The sequence below is a fragment of the Anopheles aquasalis genome, chromosome 2 (genome assembly GCF_943734665.1).
Source record: "Anopheles aquasalis chromosome 2, idAnoAquaMG_Q_19, whole genome shotgun sequence".
Taxonomy (NCBI): domain Eukaryota; kingdom Metazoa; phylum Arthropoda; class Insecta; order Diptera; family Culicidae; genus Anopheles; species Anopheles aquasalis.
The window spans coordinates 62,758,147-62,776,483 of record NC_064877.1 but is presented as its reverse complement, the minus strand read 5'-3'; the positions used below and the strand labels follow the sequence as shown (position 1 = coordinate 62,776,483).

At 53.1% G+C, this 18,337-nt stretch overlaps 1 protein-coding gene across 1 annotated transcript in view; it reads left to right on the top strand.

The window, feature by feature from the left end:
* Nucleotides 1–384: 384 nt before the first annotated feature.
* The window catches only part of LOC126570618 (frizzled-4-like), a 37,900-nt gene continuing 19,947 nt past the window's right edge, over nucleotides 385–18,337 (top strand). Inside the window, exons 1-2 of the mRNA XM_050228533.1 lie at nucleotides 385–539; nucleotides 2,229–4,284. Of these exons, the coding sequence (XP_050084490.1) occupies nucleotides 3,350–4,284 (935 nt within the window). The 5' untranslated portion in view covers nucleotides 385–539; nucleotides 2,229–3,349. The remainder of the gene's footprint in view (nucleotides 540–2,228; nucleotides 4,285–18,337) is intronic.

Here is an 18,337-nt window from a genome sequence, read left to right as displayed (position 1 = left end):
TGTGGCTGTGTCTGCCGGAGGGATGCAAGATGCGAGAACGGCAGCAGCATGATCGAGAGAGCGAGCGAACGGGCGGCGAAGGGTGAAGCCGCGCGGCACAAAACCACGAGGCCATAACCAAGCAAACAACATAAACAACATGCCAAGCAGGGGCGTGAGTGCGTGCGTACGCGATCCCCTCTAGGCCAGGAGAGACAGAGAGAGAGAGAGAGAGCAGCGCCATCGCCATCAACCCTTTTTTTGGGGAGCGAGCAGAAATGGCCGCTCGGTTTCTCAGCGCTCTCTATCAGCAGCAGCGGCCGGGGGTTGCATGCAGTCTCCCGACTTGGGGCTTTCTCAGAATACGATCAGCCTTCGAGCGAGCGAGGCCGTGTGCGTCGTGCGTCCGCGAAAGACGACTCACCTCACCTCGGGTTTTACGTGCCGCGTACCGCGTATCCTTACCAGTCGTTCGGTGTCCTTCTCGTATCGTTTGTTGATTAGGAAATAGTCATAGTGAAAGAGCAGAGATACTACAACAGTAGTGTACCGTGTGTTGTGTAAGTAATCGAAGCCCGTTCGTTGGAATTTCATTGGAATGATTAACATTTCGTGGTGAACGAGTTGTGATAAGTGAGAAAACAGAAGGTAGATGTTTCTGGCTACTAATTGTTGATAATGGGATGTGTTTGTATGGCTTGAATTGGAATTTGCCGCCATCTGACGCCATATTGTGGTTTTAATCTACGGCTACTACGATCTTCGTGTGGTAGATGAACTCATTGTTTTGCCCAAAACATCCTCCTCGTCATCCTCATGATTCTGTAGTATCTCCAAGCCTAGAGAGCCTAGGAGCAGTATACTGTCTCCGACGCCTGTCCTTATGGCCCACCAGACACGTGACGTCACGCGAGCGCGTATTTTCATTTTTTGTACGCGAGCATGCGCGCATACCGGTACAACGCCGTCACCCGCCCCCGTGCGCGACCATGGCTGGAATCGTCATCACCTTCGGCGAGGTGATGTTGCGTTATCACTTTATCTCGCGGCCACCGGCGACGATAGCAACCCCCTAGGCCAGAAGGTAGACGATTTACGGCGGTGGCGCGAAACAGCAGCAGCGGCAGTCTAGTGGCTGGACAAGAAAAGAAAAAAAAAATCCAAAAACCAGACTTAGGAGCGCGGTCAGATCTCTGAGCAGGGCACATGACGCGACACAACAAAACGGCCGCGAAGTGCGCGTGTTTGGGGCGCGTGCAGTTCCCGCGATGGACGAGTGTACTCGGTAGTGGAAGGTGTGGTGGACGTAGCGTAGCGTTCGGCTGCTACATTTTAAAACATACCACCGAACTCTCCCGCCCGGAGGATCAGCGGATCTTTCAGCACCTTTACGGGCGCAGCACGGGCTCTGTGTGTTGTTTGGTTATTGTTTTTATTTGCCTCCGCTGTGTATCTGTTTCCAATATTCTGCGCCACACCACGGCCACTATGGAGCATCTGGAGGTACCGGATCTGTACGATCCGGGTGCGGTTTGCTGCGGGTGCTGCGGCTGCATAAATATAACGCCCTGCCGCGGACTCCCGGTGTGTGCTGCTGTGGTAGAGCGATATTTACTTATTGTTGGCCGCTGCTGCTGTACCGCTCAACACCGCTGAGTCGCTCTCGCTCGCTCGTAGTAGGCCATAGTAAGGGGATGCTCGTTGCGGCTCCAATTGTTTACGTTTCCTTCGCTGTGAGATGCGCAGAGTGAGCGCGCTTCGCTTCACAGCTCACATCTCACACTGGATGCTGGATGCTGGATGGCCGACCCCACAAGACCCTGTCTGAAAACTGTAAAATGGTGAAAAAAATAAGCTGTAACGAAACAAACGGCGTGCACAAGTAAAATAAAACACCACTGGCCATCGGTAACATTTGCGCCATCGAGGGTATCGTGCGGTTTGCGCGGTGCAAAAATAAACATCACACGATCACGCGAGAAGATGATGTGTGCGCGCGCGCGCGCATGCTACACATATGTTTTCGGGGGGGTTGGGGTGTTGTTTTTCCACCCACCCGAGTCCAGCAGTTTAAAATCACCACCGCCAACCTGCCTCACTCCACATGCGCCACACGCGCAGATGGAGCGCGTGCGGGTGTGTTGAGTGATGATTTATTTTTAATTATCACCACCCTCGTACTACCCTCGATCTGCCGTTCCATACTGATAGAAGTCCCGTCTTTTTTTTTATTACTTTTCCATTTGCAGACGAAATCGACGCCAGCTCTGGAGTGGAAGAGGTGAAGAGTTCCGGAGAGTACCGCATTCCTGCTCGGCCTAAAAAAACAGGTGGCTCAGCTGGCTTGTAGTGGCAACGGTATAGTCCATTCGATCGGCACATCGAATCGAAGATCCGATCGATCGCCGATCCACGGCAACGGCAACGGATAGTGAGTTTGGTCGAGTGAGCGATCGAGCTCACCGGGTGAGTAGCTGAGCTGGAAGAAGGATTCACTAAAGAGACGAGACGGACAAGATCAACCACGCACGCACGCACACACCAACGAGATCAGTTGTTGTGTGCGAGAAACATCGTCGCCGCCGGAGCATAAGAGAGAGGAGACAAAATAAAAGGGCTCGTCTCTTTGTGATGAGAAACCTGCTGAGGAGAGCATCAGTGATCGTCGTACAAGATCGCTAGCCGGGGCAGACCGCTGGAGGCAGCAGAAACACCAGAGAACACCGAACACCGAAAGGCGAAGCTGCGAAGAGACACACATAACAAAAAGCCGGATCATCGAGCGGAGCGGAGCAGCAGTAGAGTGTGTTCCGTGGTACAATACACGAGGCAACAACTAGCACGAGAAAGCGGCAACATAGCCGAGGCCACACAGGCCAAGACAACCAGCCAGGGCCCGGCCGGCCGACCGTGGCCGAGAAGTAAGGAACGTACCAAAAACCGATCGTTAAGACCCGCTAACGAGAAAAGCGAAAACTACGGTGGTGGCGGCCTGCCGCGCTGACCCATCTTTCATCCGGTGGTGCTTGCTGGTGCACTTTACGTTCGTGCTTGGCTTGTGTGTCTGCTGTGTGTATCTGTGAAGAAGTGTCCGTGTGCGGCTGGTTTTTGGTGTCTTGTGCATCGTGTGCCGTCTTGGCATCGAATGGAACAATAACAGCGAAGAGAACGCAAAGGAATTCCGTCACGTTTTCGAGTGACCGGTTGATGGTCAGAGATGGAACCGCGTCGTCATCTCTGCTTGTGACCGGTTTGTGCATCGAGTTACGATCGCCGGATCCGTGATCGGTGTCTAGTGGTTTGGCGCCAAAGTGACCAAGTGACAAGTGTTGCTCGGGGGCAATCTTCGAATAGAAACAAGAAAGAAACAATGGCACGTTCGGTGTTGGCAAGGTGCTGGTGTGTGGTGTTACTACTGACTGTGGTGTCGGCTGCGAGTAGCAGCAGCAGCAGCAGCAGCAGCAGTAGCAGCAATTCCGATTTTACCGGTCAGCGGACCTGTGAACCGATCCGGATTGAGCTGTGCCGTGGTATCGGCTACAACGAGACATCCCTGCCGAACATTGTCGGCCATGAGCTGCAATCGGATGCGAACTTTACGCTCCATACGTTCTTCCCGCTGATCCAGTTCGGTTGCAGCAAGCAGCTCAAGTTTTTCCTGTGCGCCACGTACGTTCCGATGTGTACGCCCAAGGTTTCGATGCCGATCGGACCGTGCCGGAGTCTGTGCAACACGGTCAAGAACCGGTGCCATCCGATACTGCAGGGCTTCGGGTTTCCGTGGCCATCGGCCCTGGACTGTAATCGATTCCCGGAGGAAAACAACCACGAGCACATGTGCATGCAGGGCCCGGGTGAACCGGCCGAGGGTGATGTGCTCGTATCGGACCGTCCGTCCTGCCAGGGGCTCCAGAAGTCGAACCTGTACGTCCAGCTGAACCGTTCCGGGCGGTGTGCCCCGCTCTGCGAGGCCGACATTCTGTTCGAGCAGGACGAGAAGCACTTTGCCGAGGTGTGGCTAACGTCGTGGAGTGTGGCCGCCCTCGGGACGGCCATCGTTGCCACCCTCTGCCTCATACTGTCGACGAAGCGGTGGGACAAGAGCCTGATGCCGCTCGTCATCAGCCACTGTTTGGTGACGGTCGGATGGGCGGTGCGGTGGTTGGCCGGACGTAATGCGACGGCCTGCGGCTACGATCCACAACTTCCGGGCGTCGCCCTGCTGCTGACCGATGGCCTATCGACCGCACCGTGTGCGGCCACGTTCCTGCTACGCTACTACTTCGGCCTGTCGGCAGCTGTCTGGTAAGTGAGCGAACCATTTAAGGGCCCGTGTTTTTTTTTTGAAGAGGCTTTTTCAGCGCAATTAGAGGGGCGTGATGGGCGGCGAGTTTGGGGGCCGCTTTCCCAGGACCGTCCCCTCCCGGGCTTGGACAGACATGTGGCAACAATTATGGCAGGAAACCGCCGCGGGCTACCATTCGTTTCGAGGCAATTGGTCTAATGCGCTCGGTGCACGCAACGGGGATGCGTGCACCATGACTCGCAGGGACTGCACTGGCAGGATCATGGTTTGCAGCGTGGTGTCTCGTCCTATTCAAACTGAACTTCGGCGCGAACTACCTGTTTTAACAGCGGGCCACCGTTTCTCGGAAGAAAACCGAACCATTTCGGGTTTTATGGTACGCTAAACCCTTGTTGCTTCTGGTTTTCTAGACTCTGGCCACTGGCCCCGTTGACACACCGCACCGTATTCTTGTTATTTGCTTGTTCTATTAGACCTTTTCTTTTTGAGATGGAAGAACAAAGTCAAACGCATCATGCATCATGGCACAGTGCACGGTAGCAAAGCGGCAGTTCTTCTCGCTGTGTCGCTGGAGCTATTCATCTTTCTATTGCTGGCTGCGAGGCCCAGCTTTGTAGCCGACTAGCAGAAGTCCATAGTGATCGTGATCATCATCTCGTGAGGGATAGATTTTATTACTTCAAGAGAGATCGACAGAAAGATCATCTTCATCGCCATGTGATGTAGCATCCCATATCCAGATAACATCCACACATAATTATGCTGCTGCTGATGATACCCCGATGATGGCAGAGGCCTCTCGCGAGAGCATCGAATGATTAACAGCTCAATTCAGTTTGCCCAATCAATCTACCGCACGCATCATGTTTTGCGATCCCTAATCATCTCTCATTATTCTCCCGTAAATACTTCCGATTGTGAGATTGGCCACAATGCGCGATCAATCCCCGTTCCTTCACAAATGCAGTACACCCTCGGTTCGCATCCTCGTTAGCATGAGCACACGATGATGATGATGATCCGAGGTCTCATTAGAGGCGAAATTTAGGTGTCTGATTATCCTGACCACCTCGCGGATCGACCGCAGTCGCAGTGCAGCACACGGGAGGAAGTTACTTTCCCAAGTTCCAAAAACACTCCAGCGGCCACGAACCATGATCCCGCGATGGGCTTTCCGAAGGGGAGCAATTTGTTGGATAAACAAACACAACCGACGGTCCCACAGCCAGCCGAAAAAGCAGTCACGCCGTCGTGGATGCATTGACCCAGGGGCAGAAGGGGGGGAGGTATAATTGAAGACTTCCTGGTAAACAAGATGATCGATGCTGAATTCCCCAAATTATGGAATGCTCTAACGCAAAGGGGACGGTGCTTCGTGGAGTCCAGATTCGAGACTCTGGAGCGCGCAATCGAACGCCAAAAATCGATCAACGGGCGCTTGTGAGGCCGCAACTATGGTGCCGATGGCAATCGAAATCGAGAACATCATCGGGGAAGGTAATTGATAGAACCTCTGCGGTCTCATTAGGCTTTTTCGTGGAGCGGGGCGGAGTGGATAGAAGTCTAGAGTGGTAGTAGAGGCGAGGGGACGCAAAGATCCATTAATCCGGCTTTCTAACAAGCTCACGAGACGCGAGAGACGAGACGAGAAGTTCTTGGTGATGATGGCGGACCCTGGTACGATCACGGTCAAGACGACGACGATGACGGTGGCCCTGTTGATGGCGTGGATGGGTTGGTGTTGGAGTGGCGTTTGGGACGAACAAGCGGTCGTTTGTAAGGAAGGCCACGACGCAGCAGTACACGAGAAATACACGATAATAATCATCTTCTCATCAAAGGTCCCTCCGCACACGCGGCCTCGGGGGTCTTGGGCTTCTCTTTTCGCCATCCTCGTCAGCAAAAGGCATCGAAAAGGGAGATGGTCAGTGCCACTGGAGGCCTGAGGTGCATACACAATCAGCCCTGTAGCCCCTCGGGAGAGGGTAGTGGGAGCCAAAAGCGCTGTCCTGTGAAGTGGTTAACTCGAAAGAGCATTCGCCGATCGGATCACTCTTGGAATCGATCGATCGCCGATCGGTGTCGGTGGGCACCTGGGCTAGGTAAATTACGAATTCTCCAGCGCGAAACTCATAAAACATGGTTCGTGCCGAGCGTACACAAGGCCGGCTCCAGGGTCCAGAAGTTGCCGAAAACAAGACCTCCAACATTGTGACTGGAATGATGATCGGTCGAACTCGTCGATCTCGTTCGATCCGCTCGTTGACAAGTGACTGGAATGTCCCAATCGCGACCGGTGCCGTTAATAAGATGAACAGCTCATCACCATTATCATCATCTCGCCGGAAAAAAAAAGCGAGCAGGTCTTTAATTATATCGCGATCACCTTAAAATCGAGCAGAGGAGCGAAGAGAAGGAGCACATTTCCATTTTACTACCTTAAGCTTCCCCTCCCCGGAACCTATTAGTCTCTCCAGAGATGGTGTTGCGCTTTTCGGTGGGAACACTAGTTGGGTTTGCTCCAATTTTTCCAGCTCATTAACGTTGACCGAACCGGCGTCGTCGTCGTCGTCGTCGTCAACTGATCATCATTTCATCATCGAGTGTAGTAACGGCCGTGGCGCGGGGGGCACTGATGGCGCATATTTTATCTCGATCCGCATTTTATTTTCACTTTACGCCACCGCCAACGGTCACCGCTGCCCATCATCGCGGCCATTCCGTGCGGCGAGCGGGGCCGCGCGACCACAATTAACTAACCAAAGAAGACACCCGTGGTGCGGCGGCGTCCAAATGATTCGCCTAAAGAGGCGGACGAGGTCGATAAATTATGTTAATTTACGTGCGAAGCAACGGTTGTCGTGGAGGGCCCCCCGGCGGGGGTTGGAACTCATCTCGCCGTGAAGGATGGAGCCGTGTAGAGCGTGGATATTTACGAACTTCTCGGACGTCCCGGACGCGGATCCCGGAAACATCGTCACGCACCGCCCGCGGGATCGTCGACGTCGTACGTCTCTTTGGCCTTTTCTTAAATGACAAGAACAACGACCGACCGTCAAGAATGTCTCCCTGGCCGACCGACCGACCGACCGATCGGGCAAATTCTGGCCGAGGAAACACAACATTTCCTGTTTCGTGGTGCTCGTACCGTAAATCACGGTTCCTCCTGCCCCCCCCCAACCCCGAGTGCGGTCCAAGGAAAGTGTGTGCGCTGGTGGGTCTACATCAAGCGTGTCAACCTCGTCCTCTACCTCGTCGCATTTTACGGATCATTAGTTATTCGTTTCACCTTTCGCTCCATCGTCGTCACCGTCACCGGGGTGCTTTTGTTTTTATTTTCCTTGTTTTTTTTTTGGAGACAAATTCTTGCCCAGCACGAATCGTGATCTTCCCGTCACTCGCGTCGCGTTTTTTGACGACCATAGCCTACAGCGGGGTTTCGGGTTACAAACGCTACGCTCCGAGACCTGCGACTCCGTCCCATAAAAACGCATAAAAAAGTGTCGCCCGTGAATCCGAGCGTGGCGCTGTCCAGGAGTATGTGTCGGGTACATTATTTTCCACTTTTGGCGAAATCTCCGGGCGACCGAAGGGGCCTGTCAACGAGTCCCCCGGGTGGCCTGGGGCCGGCTTGCCGCCGTGCACGTTCCAGCCACTGTTCATGGCCGAATGGCCATCCATTGTCACGTGTGTTTGTTGCCGTTGGACTGACGTTTGTTTCAGTTCGCTGGTGATTTCGAGTTTTTCCTGTTTTTGCGGCATGCGAATTATAATATCGCGATAGGGTCAGGGGGGGGGGGGGGGGGGGGGGTGGGAGTCTTTTGGAATGTGATTCTGGTCGTGATCGTTAAATTCGCGGTAAGAATGCCGAATGATCGGTTCTGTTTGTGACGATGGATACATGTCTTTTGCCGCGATCGTTATGGGTTTTTCAGATTTACTACCGTTTGACTTTTATTGCATGCGTTCCTGCGGCACAAACGATCGACGATCGGACTTCAGGCTGCTGGATCACGCTCAGAGAATGTACAGAATGATCGACCCGGTTTTTCTTAATATCTCAACACAGAGAGGAAAGAGCAAAGAGAACAGAGACTATTTGCTGGAATATCTGGATTGGATTGGTCCGTTTTTTGAGGGATCTTATGCAGCCAAAGATCGATCAGACATTTGATGCGTGTAAACGCTTAATTCTGGGTGAATTTAAAGTAGCCGATCAGTCAATTGTATCCTTGGATTTCAATTGTATCCTTGGATTCTATTTGCTGAAACGTCTTCTGGAAACGACAAAAGATCTTCTAATCTTTCAAACTTCTTTTATTTCATTTGTTTACGTCCTTTCCTCGGGACAAATCTATGCAAACAGAACCCAGATTTGGGCGAAACAACAACATCTTCGGACAACATCTGCACAAAAACGTTTGCCGAATTGTGTGCCAAGTGGTTCCGGACCGCGGCCAAACCAAAAACACATGTGCACGGAGCCGATCCTTTGTTTCCCGTCATTCGAGTCATTCTCGTGTTACACGCGCCCCCCGGCGTTGTTTTCACTCCCGAAGACGTTTTCCAAACATCTTGCCTGCACACATCTACACTTCCTTCTCCACTGAGCGGAGATGAGCGGTTCTAAATTAGAATAAATAAAGCATAATTTGTCCGCATAATGTGCCCTGTGCCTTCGGGAAATCGGATACTTTTCTACGTTCCCGCCATGCCATGTTGTCGTCGCTCCTTCCGGTCTGCGTCAAACGAGTGTATCTATCGTGTAGCACCACCAGCACCGAGGCGGAATATCTGAAGGCACGCCGACCTCGAGCCTCGAAGTTGGTTGGTTGGTCGGAGCTTGGAGTTCTAGGGCGCGCCAGCTTGCTTGCATAACTAAGCAGCATAGCAGCACGTCACGGTTTGAGCCCGGCTCTGGGGTCTGGCTGAAAAGACTTAAATTAGCTTAAATGAAGTGAGAATTTTGATTGCCGATAGAGAGACACCGACACACTGTGTACGTGCGTGGACCGCTTGGTGACATGTTGAATGTTTTGTCGGCATCAGCTTTTGTTTGCTTTTTATGTTCATTCTCGCTCGCTATGCTCCATGCACCAAGTTGCCTATCGTTTCCCACCAATCTGTAGACGGCTGAGCGGCTTCTTCTCCATCGTCGGCCATCGAGGCAGGGCCATCTGCTGTCGGAGTCGGAATTGTGGTCGGAATATTTATGCCACCATTTTATGCGTCCAGCGCGCGCAAACGCGTATGCAATTCCAATGCGTGGCTATCGGTGGCAGGGGCCGATGTACTACGGGGGCCATCCTGGGACCTGAATGACGGACACACGGCACACGGGCCCATTATATGCGCCTGAACACTTATTAGCGGAGGAACAGCAAAGACAGAGAAAGGGACCGCTTCTGTGGTCAAGAAACGCGAACAGTACTGACTGACGGTGAGGACCGTAACCGCTCGGTGTGGATAAGTGGCGTGGCGCGAAGTGGCCCTGCGCTGCGGAACCATTTTCGGGTGGTACCGATCGACAATTACGTTTGCTCTCCTCCTGGGGTAAATTACTCGTCGTAACGTCGTTCTCCGCACGCTACACGTCCCCGACCGGGTCCAAGTGGAGCAAAGTGGTAGTGGGTGCTTCTGCGATCGCGATGCGAGCCTCAACAACTCACTTCTTTCTCCTTCTGCTTCACTGCGACCGGTAACACTTCTTTCCAGCGGTGCGGTGCGGTAAAATGGCACACAGCAAACACACTCAACCTCAACCACCAATGTACTACCAGCACCAACACCGTTGCTAGTACTACCTTCGGAGCAAGGCGGTTTGAAGTGAAATTTGGCATCATTACGAAAACAACCACACCATAATTGCGCCTCCGACTCGTTAAGATGATGACGAGTGCGGTGATGGTGGCCCCCCACCCGAGTGAGCTCTCGCTCTCGCTCTCGCTCTCGGGGCCTGGCACAACAGTGAGTATGCATGATCATCAATGGCACGTAGCCGGCCTATGCGCCGGTGATGGATTGATGCCGTACCGCCGCGCTATGTTGCTGACAGTGCCGAGATCGTGTAGACAGCCATCTGATCCATCGCTGTGCGTTCCGGTTGGCCACGATTGGCCGCGAGATGACGAGGCCACCGGCCGCCAGTGGACCGCCCTCGTCGTTTGGCGATGAAATGGCAATCAATGGGCTTTCATTGACTCAGCGTCAGCGATGGCTGCAGATCGTTAGGATAGCGTTCGGTTTTTCAAGATTAACCCGATTAACGGGGAAGGGAGCACATTGCTGAACTTCGAGACATTGTCCGCGCGGAGTCGCGGTGTCGCGTTTGCTCACAAAACGATGCAACATACTTTGCTGATCGTCACCACCCATTTGCGCTCCCATGCGCTGATCATACATATGATGCAGCAGCAGCATCGGAACGAGAAAAGCGGAAATGCACCGTGTGAAATGAGCGGGAACAGTGTCCCCCGCACCGACGCCAGTCTCCACGCCCTCGATCATTATCGACTTCCCGCGATCGCGGCAAGCTGCAATCAGCGCGATCGCCCGTTCATAATAAGCATGGCTTCTCACTCTCTCTTTGTGTAGCGTATGTTGCTTGGTGTGGCCGTTTGTTGTAGCGGGCGCGGTTGCCATCGTAGTCGCGATCGTAGCCGTCGTCGTCGTCATCATCACCGTCGTCAGGTTCAACAACACTCCCGTGATCCTCGCGGGCGATATCATACACTTTACACTTTCCAACTGACGCCCTGAGGGTGGTGTGGGACTGTGCAAGAAAAGCGGGGCAGCTCGTTTGCTGTCTCTCCCCTCGGGGTTTTCTCCGTTGTTTGTCCGGAGGTGAAGTCCGGGAGTGGAGAGCCACCCTATGTACACACCAGGCACACTCTGAGACCAGCAATCTCTGGGTAAAGGGTGGTGTTGTTGCTGCTGCTGCTTATTGACATAGATGCAGAAATCGATTTCTGTGCAAACATGTGGCCTCGTACGGCCACTTTACGGCGTTTCCCTTGGACGGACGAACGTTCGTGTACTGTCTCCGTGTCTCTCGGTCTGTTTTCCGTTTCCACATGTGGTGGTGTGTGGTTTGGAGATCTACCATCTTTGGCCAGGCCACTGGAATGTCTGGACGTGGTACCACAAAAGACTAAGACCGGTATCCGGGATGGCAGCCAGCTAGCTCGTTGTAACCGGATGCCTGATCAATATTTGAGTAATTGGATAAATATGTACCTTGCCCCCTCTGGTGACTCTGGTGTCGTCGGTATTGCCCGCTACGAACCATAACAACCACACGGGACGGACGGGGGAGTTGTTGTTCGGCCACAGTTTTCTCACCAACACCGGGGCAGCACCCATCGAGGAACTGGCCCACACTGCTGGACACTGCGACGACCTCCGGCGAAGTTCGGAAGTTCGTTTATCTAGGGTCTAATCGTTTGCATGCTGCGGGGTGTGTATGTTGTGCTAGGTAATCAACGACCAGACCACAGCACAGCTCTTTGGCGGGCTTCGACACTTGGCACCTCTTTAACCTGTTTTCCGTGTGTGACTGGACTGGACACCGCGGACACACACCTCTTAGGAACTGTAAATAGCCGCAGAGAGGGTTAGAGAGACCGGCACGAACCGTCAAAGTCGAGTGCAACACCCTAACCTTACTTACACTGCGCCTAGGTACGGTTGAGCTGGGTTGCAAATGGTTAGACAAGCTCGTTAGAGATCGGTAGCTAAACGAACTCGAAGAGCCGTGCTGTGATCAAAGACCTTCCTGGCCAGAGAGCTGGCCACTGCTACTGCTGCTACTGCTGCTGCTGCACCATTTTCAATCGTTTCGTCCAAGTCCAAAACGGCGAAAGCCATAAATCCTTCAAAACGTCACGGCTGCCATAAACGCTGGTTCCAGCTCATAACCAGCGTCAGGGAACCGTTTCGCCGTGTTCTCCCCGCCCCGCACCGGGGGCTTCCCACACAGCTACACCTCTCTCCCTCTGTCGGGTCTCTCTTTGGCCGCTTGGTGCGTCCTCTATTTTTAATCAGTGGCAGTGGCAAAAGGAAAGAACGTTCCTCCACGCAGCACACCGGTTTTACAGCACTCGAGAGTAGCCAAGTGTGGTGCTAGAGTCCACTGGTTGCAACCGATAAGCATCTAGCACACGATCGCTAATTAGCTCCGTGTGGTTCTCCGTATGTCTAGTCATAAGAGGGGCGGTGGTCGCGGAGGAACCGCCACCTTTTCGCAATACAGCGAAACTTATCCTACGCTTCGGGTTTTAAGGATTGATCAAGCGTAATGCTCGAAGATCAAATCCTGGGTTCGTCGCCGTTGTCGAGAGTTCAGAGCCGGGGATATAAAATCATAAAAATTATCGAAGAACATGGCGTGGAACCCGTGGGGGAAAGGTTTGCAGAGAGGGGTATCCCTGGTCAATACATCATCACCAGTGTGGCTGCGGCCGCGAAGAAAGAGAAGACGACGTACCAAAGACGATGATTACCTTGATCATCGACGGCCATCATCGGCGACGCCGCTGTGGCGAGCCTCTGGCCGTCACTACCAGTACAAATACCAGTTCTCGGGTAGTTCCCGAGCTCCGGGGGGAGAGATGACGGATGACTCTCGTTATGCATCGGAACAGCGCACAGCAAGGAACAGTGGTCCAGAGGGGACCCATAAACGGGGCTGGAAATAATGTGCTAAGGTTGTAAATTCTGCCCGATCCGCAAGCCGCCGAGGGACTCGAGGGAGCCTTCTCCTGCTGGCAGCTGCCCTTGACACATACGAGACGGCAGCGGCAGACGGCCGGTGTGGTGCTTCTGTTCCGCTGTGAAGTGAAGTGGAGAAAGATACAACGGGGACTTGTCTGACGGGGCTCGGCCTCGGCTAGGTGTTGGCTGGTTGGTTGGTTGGTTGGCTGGCTGCTGCCGTTACTACCGGACTTTGCCATTTGCCTGTGCTACGACTTCGACACCTCGTCGTTGGCAGCGCTTGGCGTGCATGGGATCATGTTACCGGTGGAAGGGCTTCTTCTCCGGTCTTTGCGAAGGGTTTCGCGCACACATACACCATCACACGTACGTACAGACGGTGAGTGGGCCGAGGTGAGTCGATTTGCGGTTAACGAGTTTCGAGTTGCTTTCAAGCTTCTTCTTCGGCTTCGTCTTCTCCGTTGAGTTGGACTTGTTAACGTGTAAAAATTTGCAAAGCCATCTCGGATCTCGGATGGATGCCTGGCTAGTAGGACCCCTCGAGCCTTGGCTGGCGTGCCTCTGTACCGTTGGTTGGAGTGTGATTGTGAGGATATGCGTGCTCCACCGGAGCTGTTCACACCCTCCATGTTCAGACCTTCAAGTGAAGCCCTAGAAGGAGTGACTGCAATGGAAGTTGGAACTCGGCAGATTCCTTTTCGATTTGATATGCGTGCCAAGAACCAATCCAAGAAGTCGTTACGTTAAATCCCGGCTGACCCATGGGAATGGTTTGCCGGATACTGGATCCATCAGAACGGTGTCAATGCTGTGCGCGCACTTCAGTTAACTTGAGCCGCTTAGCAAAACCAAGCTGCTTCCAAGAGGTTCAAGGACATACCGTATGGTCGGGAATCCGGTACTGGTTCGGCCGGGGTGCCATAAACCTTATGTTTAATGACCTGTAGTCCGGTAGTACGGTACACGAGCGTCGCACACGAGTATTCAGCAGTTGACACCTAGTCGATAACGGGTTGGCACCAGGGCCAGGGCTTTCAACCAACCGTCCGTCCAGGTTGCATCTTGTCGGCTTCTACCACCTTGTTGGCTTCACACACAAGTCACTTTGCATGGAGCGGACCATGAGTCACGATGAGCACGATTTACTCGAGGATTAGGACCCGTTCCTTGTTTTCGGTCGGTTCAAAGGTTCCTGCGATGTTGACGATGCGTTCGACAGGAAGGCCTTCTTCCGATGTCCTTAATCCATCATGTCTAATTGCATTTCTAGCGACCCAGAAAGCCAACAGGCCATTCACAAGCAGGACGATCCTGCTGTTGTTCTAGGGAACCGTTTTGTGCGTCGTTCGGTTCGGCTCGCACAATCCACCATAAGTGTCATAAGCACCGGCACCATGCCCTGCCTTCGTGGAATGCAAACAAACAAAAGCTTATCTTGACCATCGACCAGAAGGCGCACGCTGTGTCGGCTTTCCCCGCCGTTTGTCGGCTTCGGTTCAGGCTTCTTAAGGGCTGACCGGCCCAGCACCGTAAGCCCGTCCGCAATGGCAAACGCAAAAGGTCGCGCAAAGACAAAAACAAACAAAAGGAAGATGCGAAAAAAAGGTCCGAATGTGTCTTCGGGGGCGCTCGCAAAAAAAATATAAAGAAAACTGGAAAGACAAAAATGATGACAGATTCCTCCTCATCAAAGAAAAAGGGAATGTTCCCTGGCTCCATTCAGCGCGCATCACCCGCGGTCTTTTCACTCACCCAGTGTTCGCCAGTGTTGTGCACTGTGCTGTGCGAAGATAAGATAACATTTTCGGTAATGCTCATGCGCTCGAATCGCGCGGGGGCTACTGGCCTGTCAGTCGGTGCTGGTGCGGTGGTGGTGGCACGCATCGGAATGTGTAGCCGAGCATAATATGAATTCTTACACGGCCCTGCGCCGAGGCACGCACTGTCGGCCATGTGGTGCTCTGCGGCTGCTGAATGAAACGAAATGACGAGGAGAGAGCATAAGCGGAGAAAGAGATAGAGAGGGAGAGAGCGGGCGCAAGTAACCAGAATCTCGTGATGATCGTCGGGATCGACGCTAACGAGACGGGACGAGACGGGAAAGCATAAATATAAAACCGGACAACCCCGAACGACATGGCCATGGTCCGGGGCATCGTTATTCCGCTTCTCGCTTGTATTCGCTCGCTTCCTCGCTTCCCCTCCAACGCTGGATGATGACTTTTTCCCTGGATCTTAGGACGGACAGCGCCGTTTATGTTTCTATGCAACCAGCATCATCGGAACCGGGCCTGCGTTCGGTCGAGTGGGACAAGCGAACGGGATAGCAATTAGACAGTTTAGACTTAGACGCCAGAGACAAGTCTAGGCGTTCTTTTTGAAGCCTGGCCTTTGGGGCTTCGTTCGCTGATTAATTGCTATAAACATGCGTGGCGCGGACACTAGACCTTGGATGTCAATTTCGTTGATCCTCGCGAACAAGCGACCAAAGCGACGGTCAACCCATAAACAAACTGATCAAACGATCTGCTAGTTCTGGCCGATTGTCAATCAAACGAACATGGAGCCGGCTCCACAACAACAATCCCTACATTGTAATCCAAGTCCGGGCGGGCGGTTCGTTGCAAAATAACCATTACGGATGCTATTTGCATAACATGATTGATCTTCTCGAATGCTCTTCTTGGAACCCCTGTAGCTTCCGCCCAATGGATGGAACTAATGCATTTTTAATGCATCGTCCGATTTATGGTGCATCACATTTGTGGATCCGAGGACGAGAACGGGATCGGCCTGGGGGAGGCCGTAAATCAATCTGGACCGCGATCGCTGGCTGCGAGGAGAGTCGTTACGGATCGTTTGCTCCCACTAAATGGCCACCATTGGCCCGTTGGTCGATGCGATGTGATGGTGGATACGGTTGTTGAATGTTGTTGATATTTTTGAAAGAGATCCTTTGATTTGCGTGAAATCGTTCATATCGACTGGTGTGCATAGGGATCGCTATTTGCGAGATGTACTGGTTGGTTCGTGGAACTTGGTTAAAATATTGTTTTGATGTTTGGCAACACAAACTGTAACCGATCGAGCACAGCTTGAAGCTTGATCTTGCCCCGATCGTACTATTTACGGTGCAATAGTTTCGGATCAGCTGCGCAAAATCGGAAATCGGAAAGGCTGTAAAATAATTGGAACACTTATGCAAAGTAGAATCAATCCTGAATTCCCGAACACCCTGTCGAGCTCTGTCGCTCGATGAGGCAGCAAAAAAAGCGAAAATACCCACAGTTAAGGCTAAGCTGACCGGTGACGGACACCCGTGGACCCCGTATGCGATCGCGCGAATGCGTTTCTCTTCACCAGTTCGATCGAAGTGGTTCTGTGCTCCACCATGAACCATGCAGCAGTAATCCGGTCACATCACGGGTCAGCTGAATGCGTCATGCGGGGATGCAGTTTGATGCAGACAAACCCCACTAAGAAGAGGAAGAATAAAAGAGAGACGGAAAGATCGTAATCCGTTTTTGCCGCTCAATCTACTGCCCGGCCAGTGTGTTGCAGCTACGGGTTTACTGACTGTTAATGCCGTGGCCCCCGGCCACGCCACGACCCCGCGCGAGGTGTCAAAGGGTTCGCGGACGCCAAAAATTGCGAAAAATGCTGTCGATGGTGGCAACAGGAGGCGAGAGCAGGAGAAAGGAGGCAAGGGGCCAACTCGCTCATTCCACGATCCACGCTCTCTTCTTGGGTGGACATAATCCGTGACTCGCTTCGTCGGTTGTTGGTTTTAACACTTTCGAAAATATGTCAGAAACTTCGCTCGGCCGCCGCCGGTGCTGGTGGTGCCATTTGGATGGTATTTTCGATATTTACTTTGGATCTGATCCGATCCGTTCCGAACCCAGTGGTGTAGAGGTTCTTGGTGTGTGGACGTTCTCTTCACTTCAGCTTGAAACCATCGGCATCACCATCATCATCATCACTGCCGCCTTGTACATCATCCTGTTGGCGTAATCTTTATGGGCGACTCGTTTCGTAGCGCGTTTCGTCGACACCTCCATCGGAGTCCACACGCTGCTGCTGGTGCTCTGATCGTTGCGACTGTCTCCCAAGGAGGGGCGCTAGGGGATGAGGAGATCGCGAGGATCGAGGAAGTGTCAGATTGGATTTCTGGCACGCTAAGCAGGCAGCCAAAGGGGCCTCCTCCTGACAGTTTCTCCTTCAACTTCTCCAGCAAACAGTATCCTTCTCCAGTCTGTCCAGGCATCTTATGTGTGTGCGCGTGTATCTGGATGCCCAAATCTGCGCAGACTTCGTCGAGGCTTCGAGTCGCGTAAAGGAGAGAAAGGACAAAGGGGGAAACGTCGAAAGGCTTGTTGAGAATAATTACATTCCCCAAAAACTCTCCGGTACGCGATCGCTCAGGACCTCTTTGCACACAGAGTCCAGACTCGTCCAACCAGTTCTCCAGTGCGGGATGTGCGGCGCTCCTTTTCGGTGGGCTCTTCTCAAGATGGCTGCAGTCGAAACCGAGACCGACAGTCAGGGCAGTGGGGGAGGGGAGGGGGGGAAGGCATCCATTATTGTCGGAACGAACAACAGACATCAACAGGTAACGCCCATCTTCTCCAAACGAGCCAAACTCTGGCTTGGTGAACCGCCAAGATCACGTTTGGTAACGAGCTCTGACCGTCCGAACTAGCAAAGTCACGATCCCCGGGGCTGGGGATTCTCGCTTGTTCGTGGTTCCCTCCGCCCCATTCCCCAGGTCCTGCTGCTGCTGCTGCTCTACAACTCCCGCGGAGTGCGGGCGCAGTTTTATAGGAAAATTATTCACCTCCCGTATGATAATTTCGATCGATCGAACGAGCTCCGTTTGGATCCCGCTTGGCTCTCGCGTTCTCTCGGCTCGGTTTGGTTGCCGCGGCCGCTCAAGAGCCGCTTGCTGCACAGCGGGCGATCGGCGTTCCTTTGCTGAACAACTTGGAGATGATCGCGAAACAGGGGTGCTTGTTGAGTTGTTTGCGGTACAATTTGTGTGTTTTTTGATCGCGTTTCGCGTGCTCGGCTTATCTCTCTCCCTCCGGTCGGTTTGAATGCGCGATCGGATGAATCGTGATCCAATCGGTGCTCCAAAAAAGAGAGGTTATGCGATATTGATCCACGATCCCTTTTCGAAAAGGTCACCTCGAAGCTCGGTGCTTATCTAGTAAAATGTGACCCTGATTGACAGATTCTCTCCCGAGCGAGCGCTGATCGTGTGCCGCTGGGGGGGGGGGTGATCGTAGGAAATGAAATATTTTGACAGTTGAGGCACCCCTTCCCCTACCCTTCGTCGTC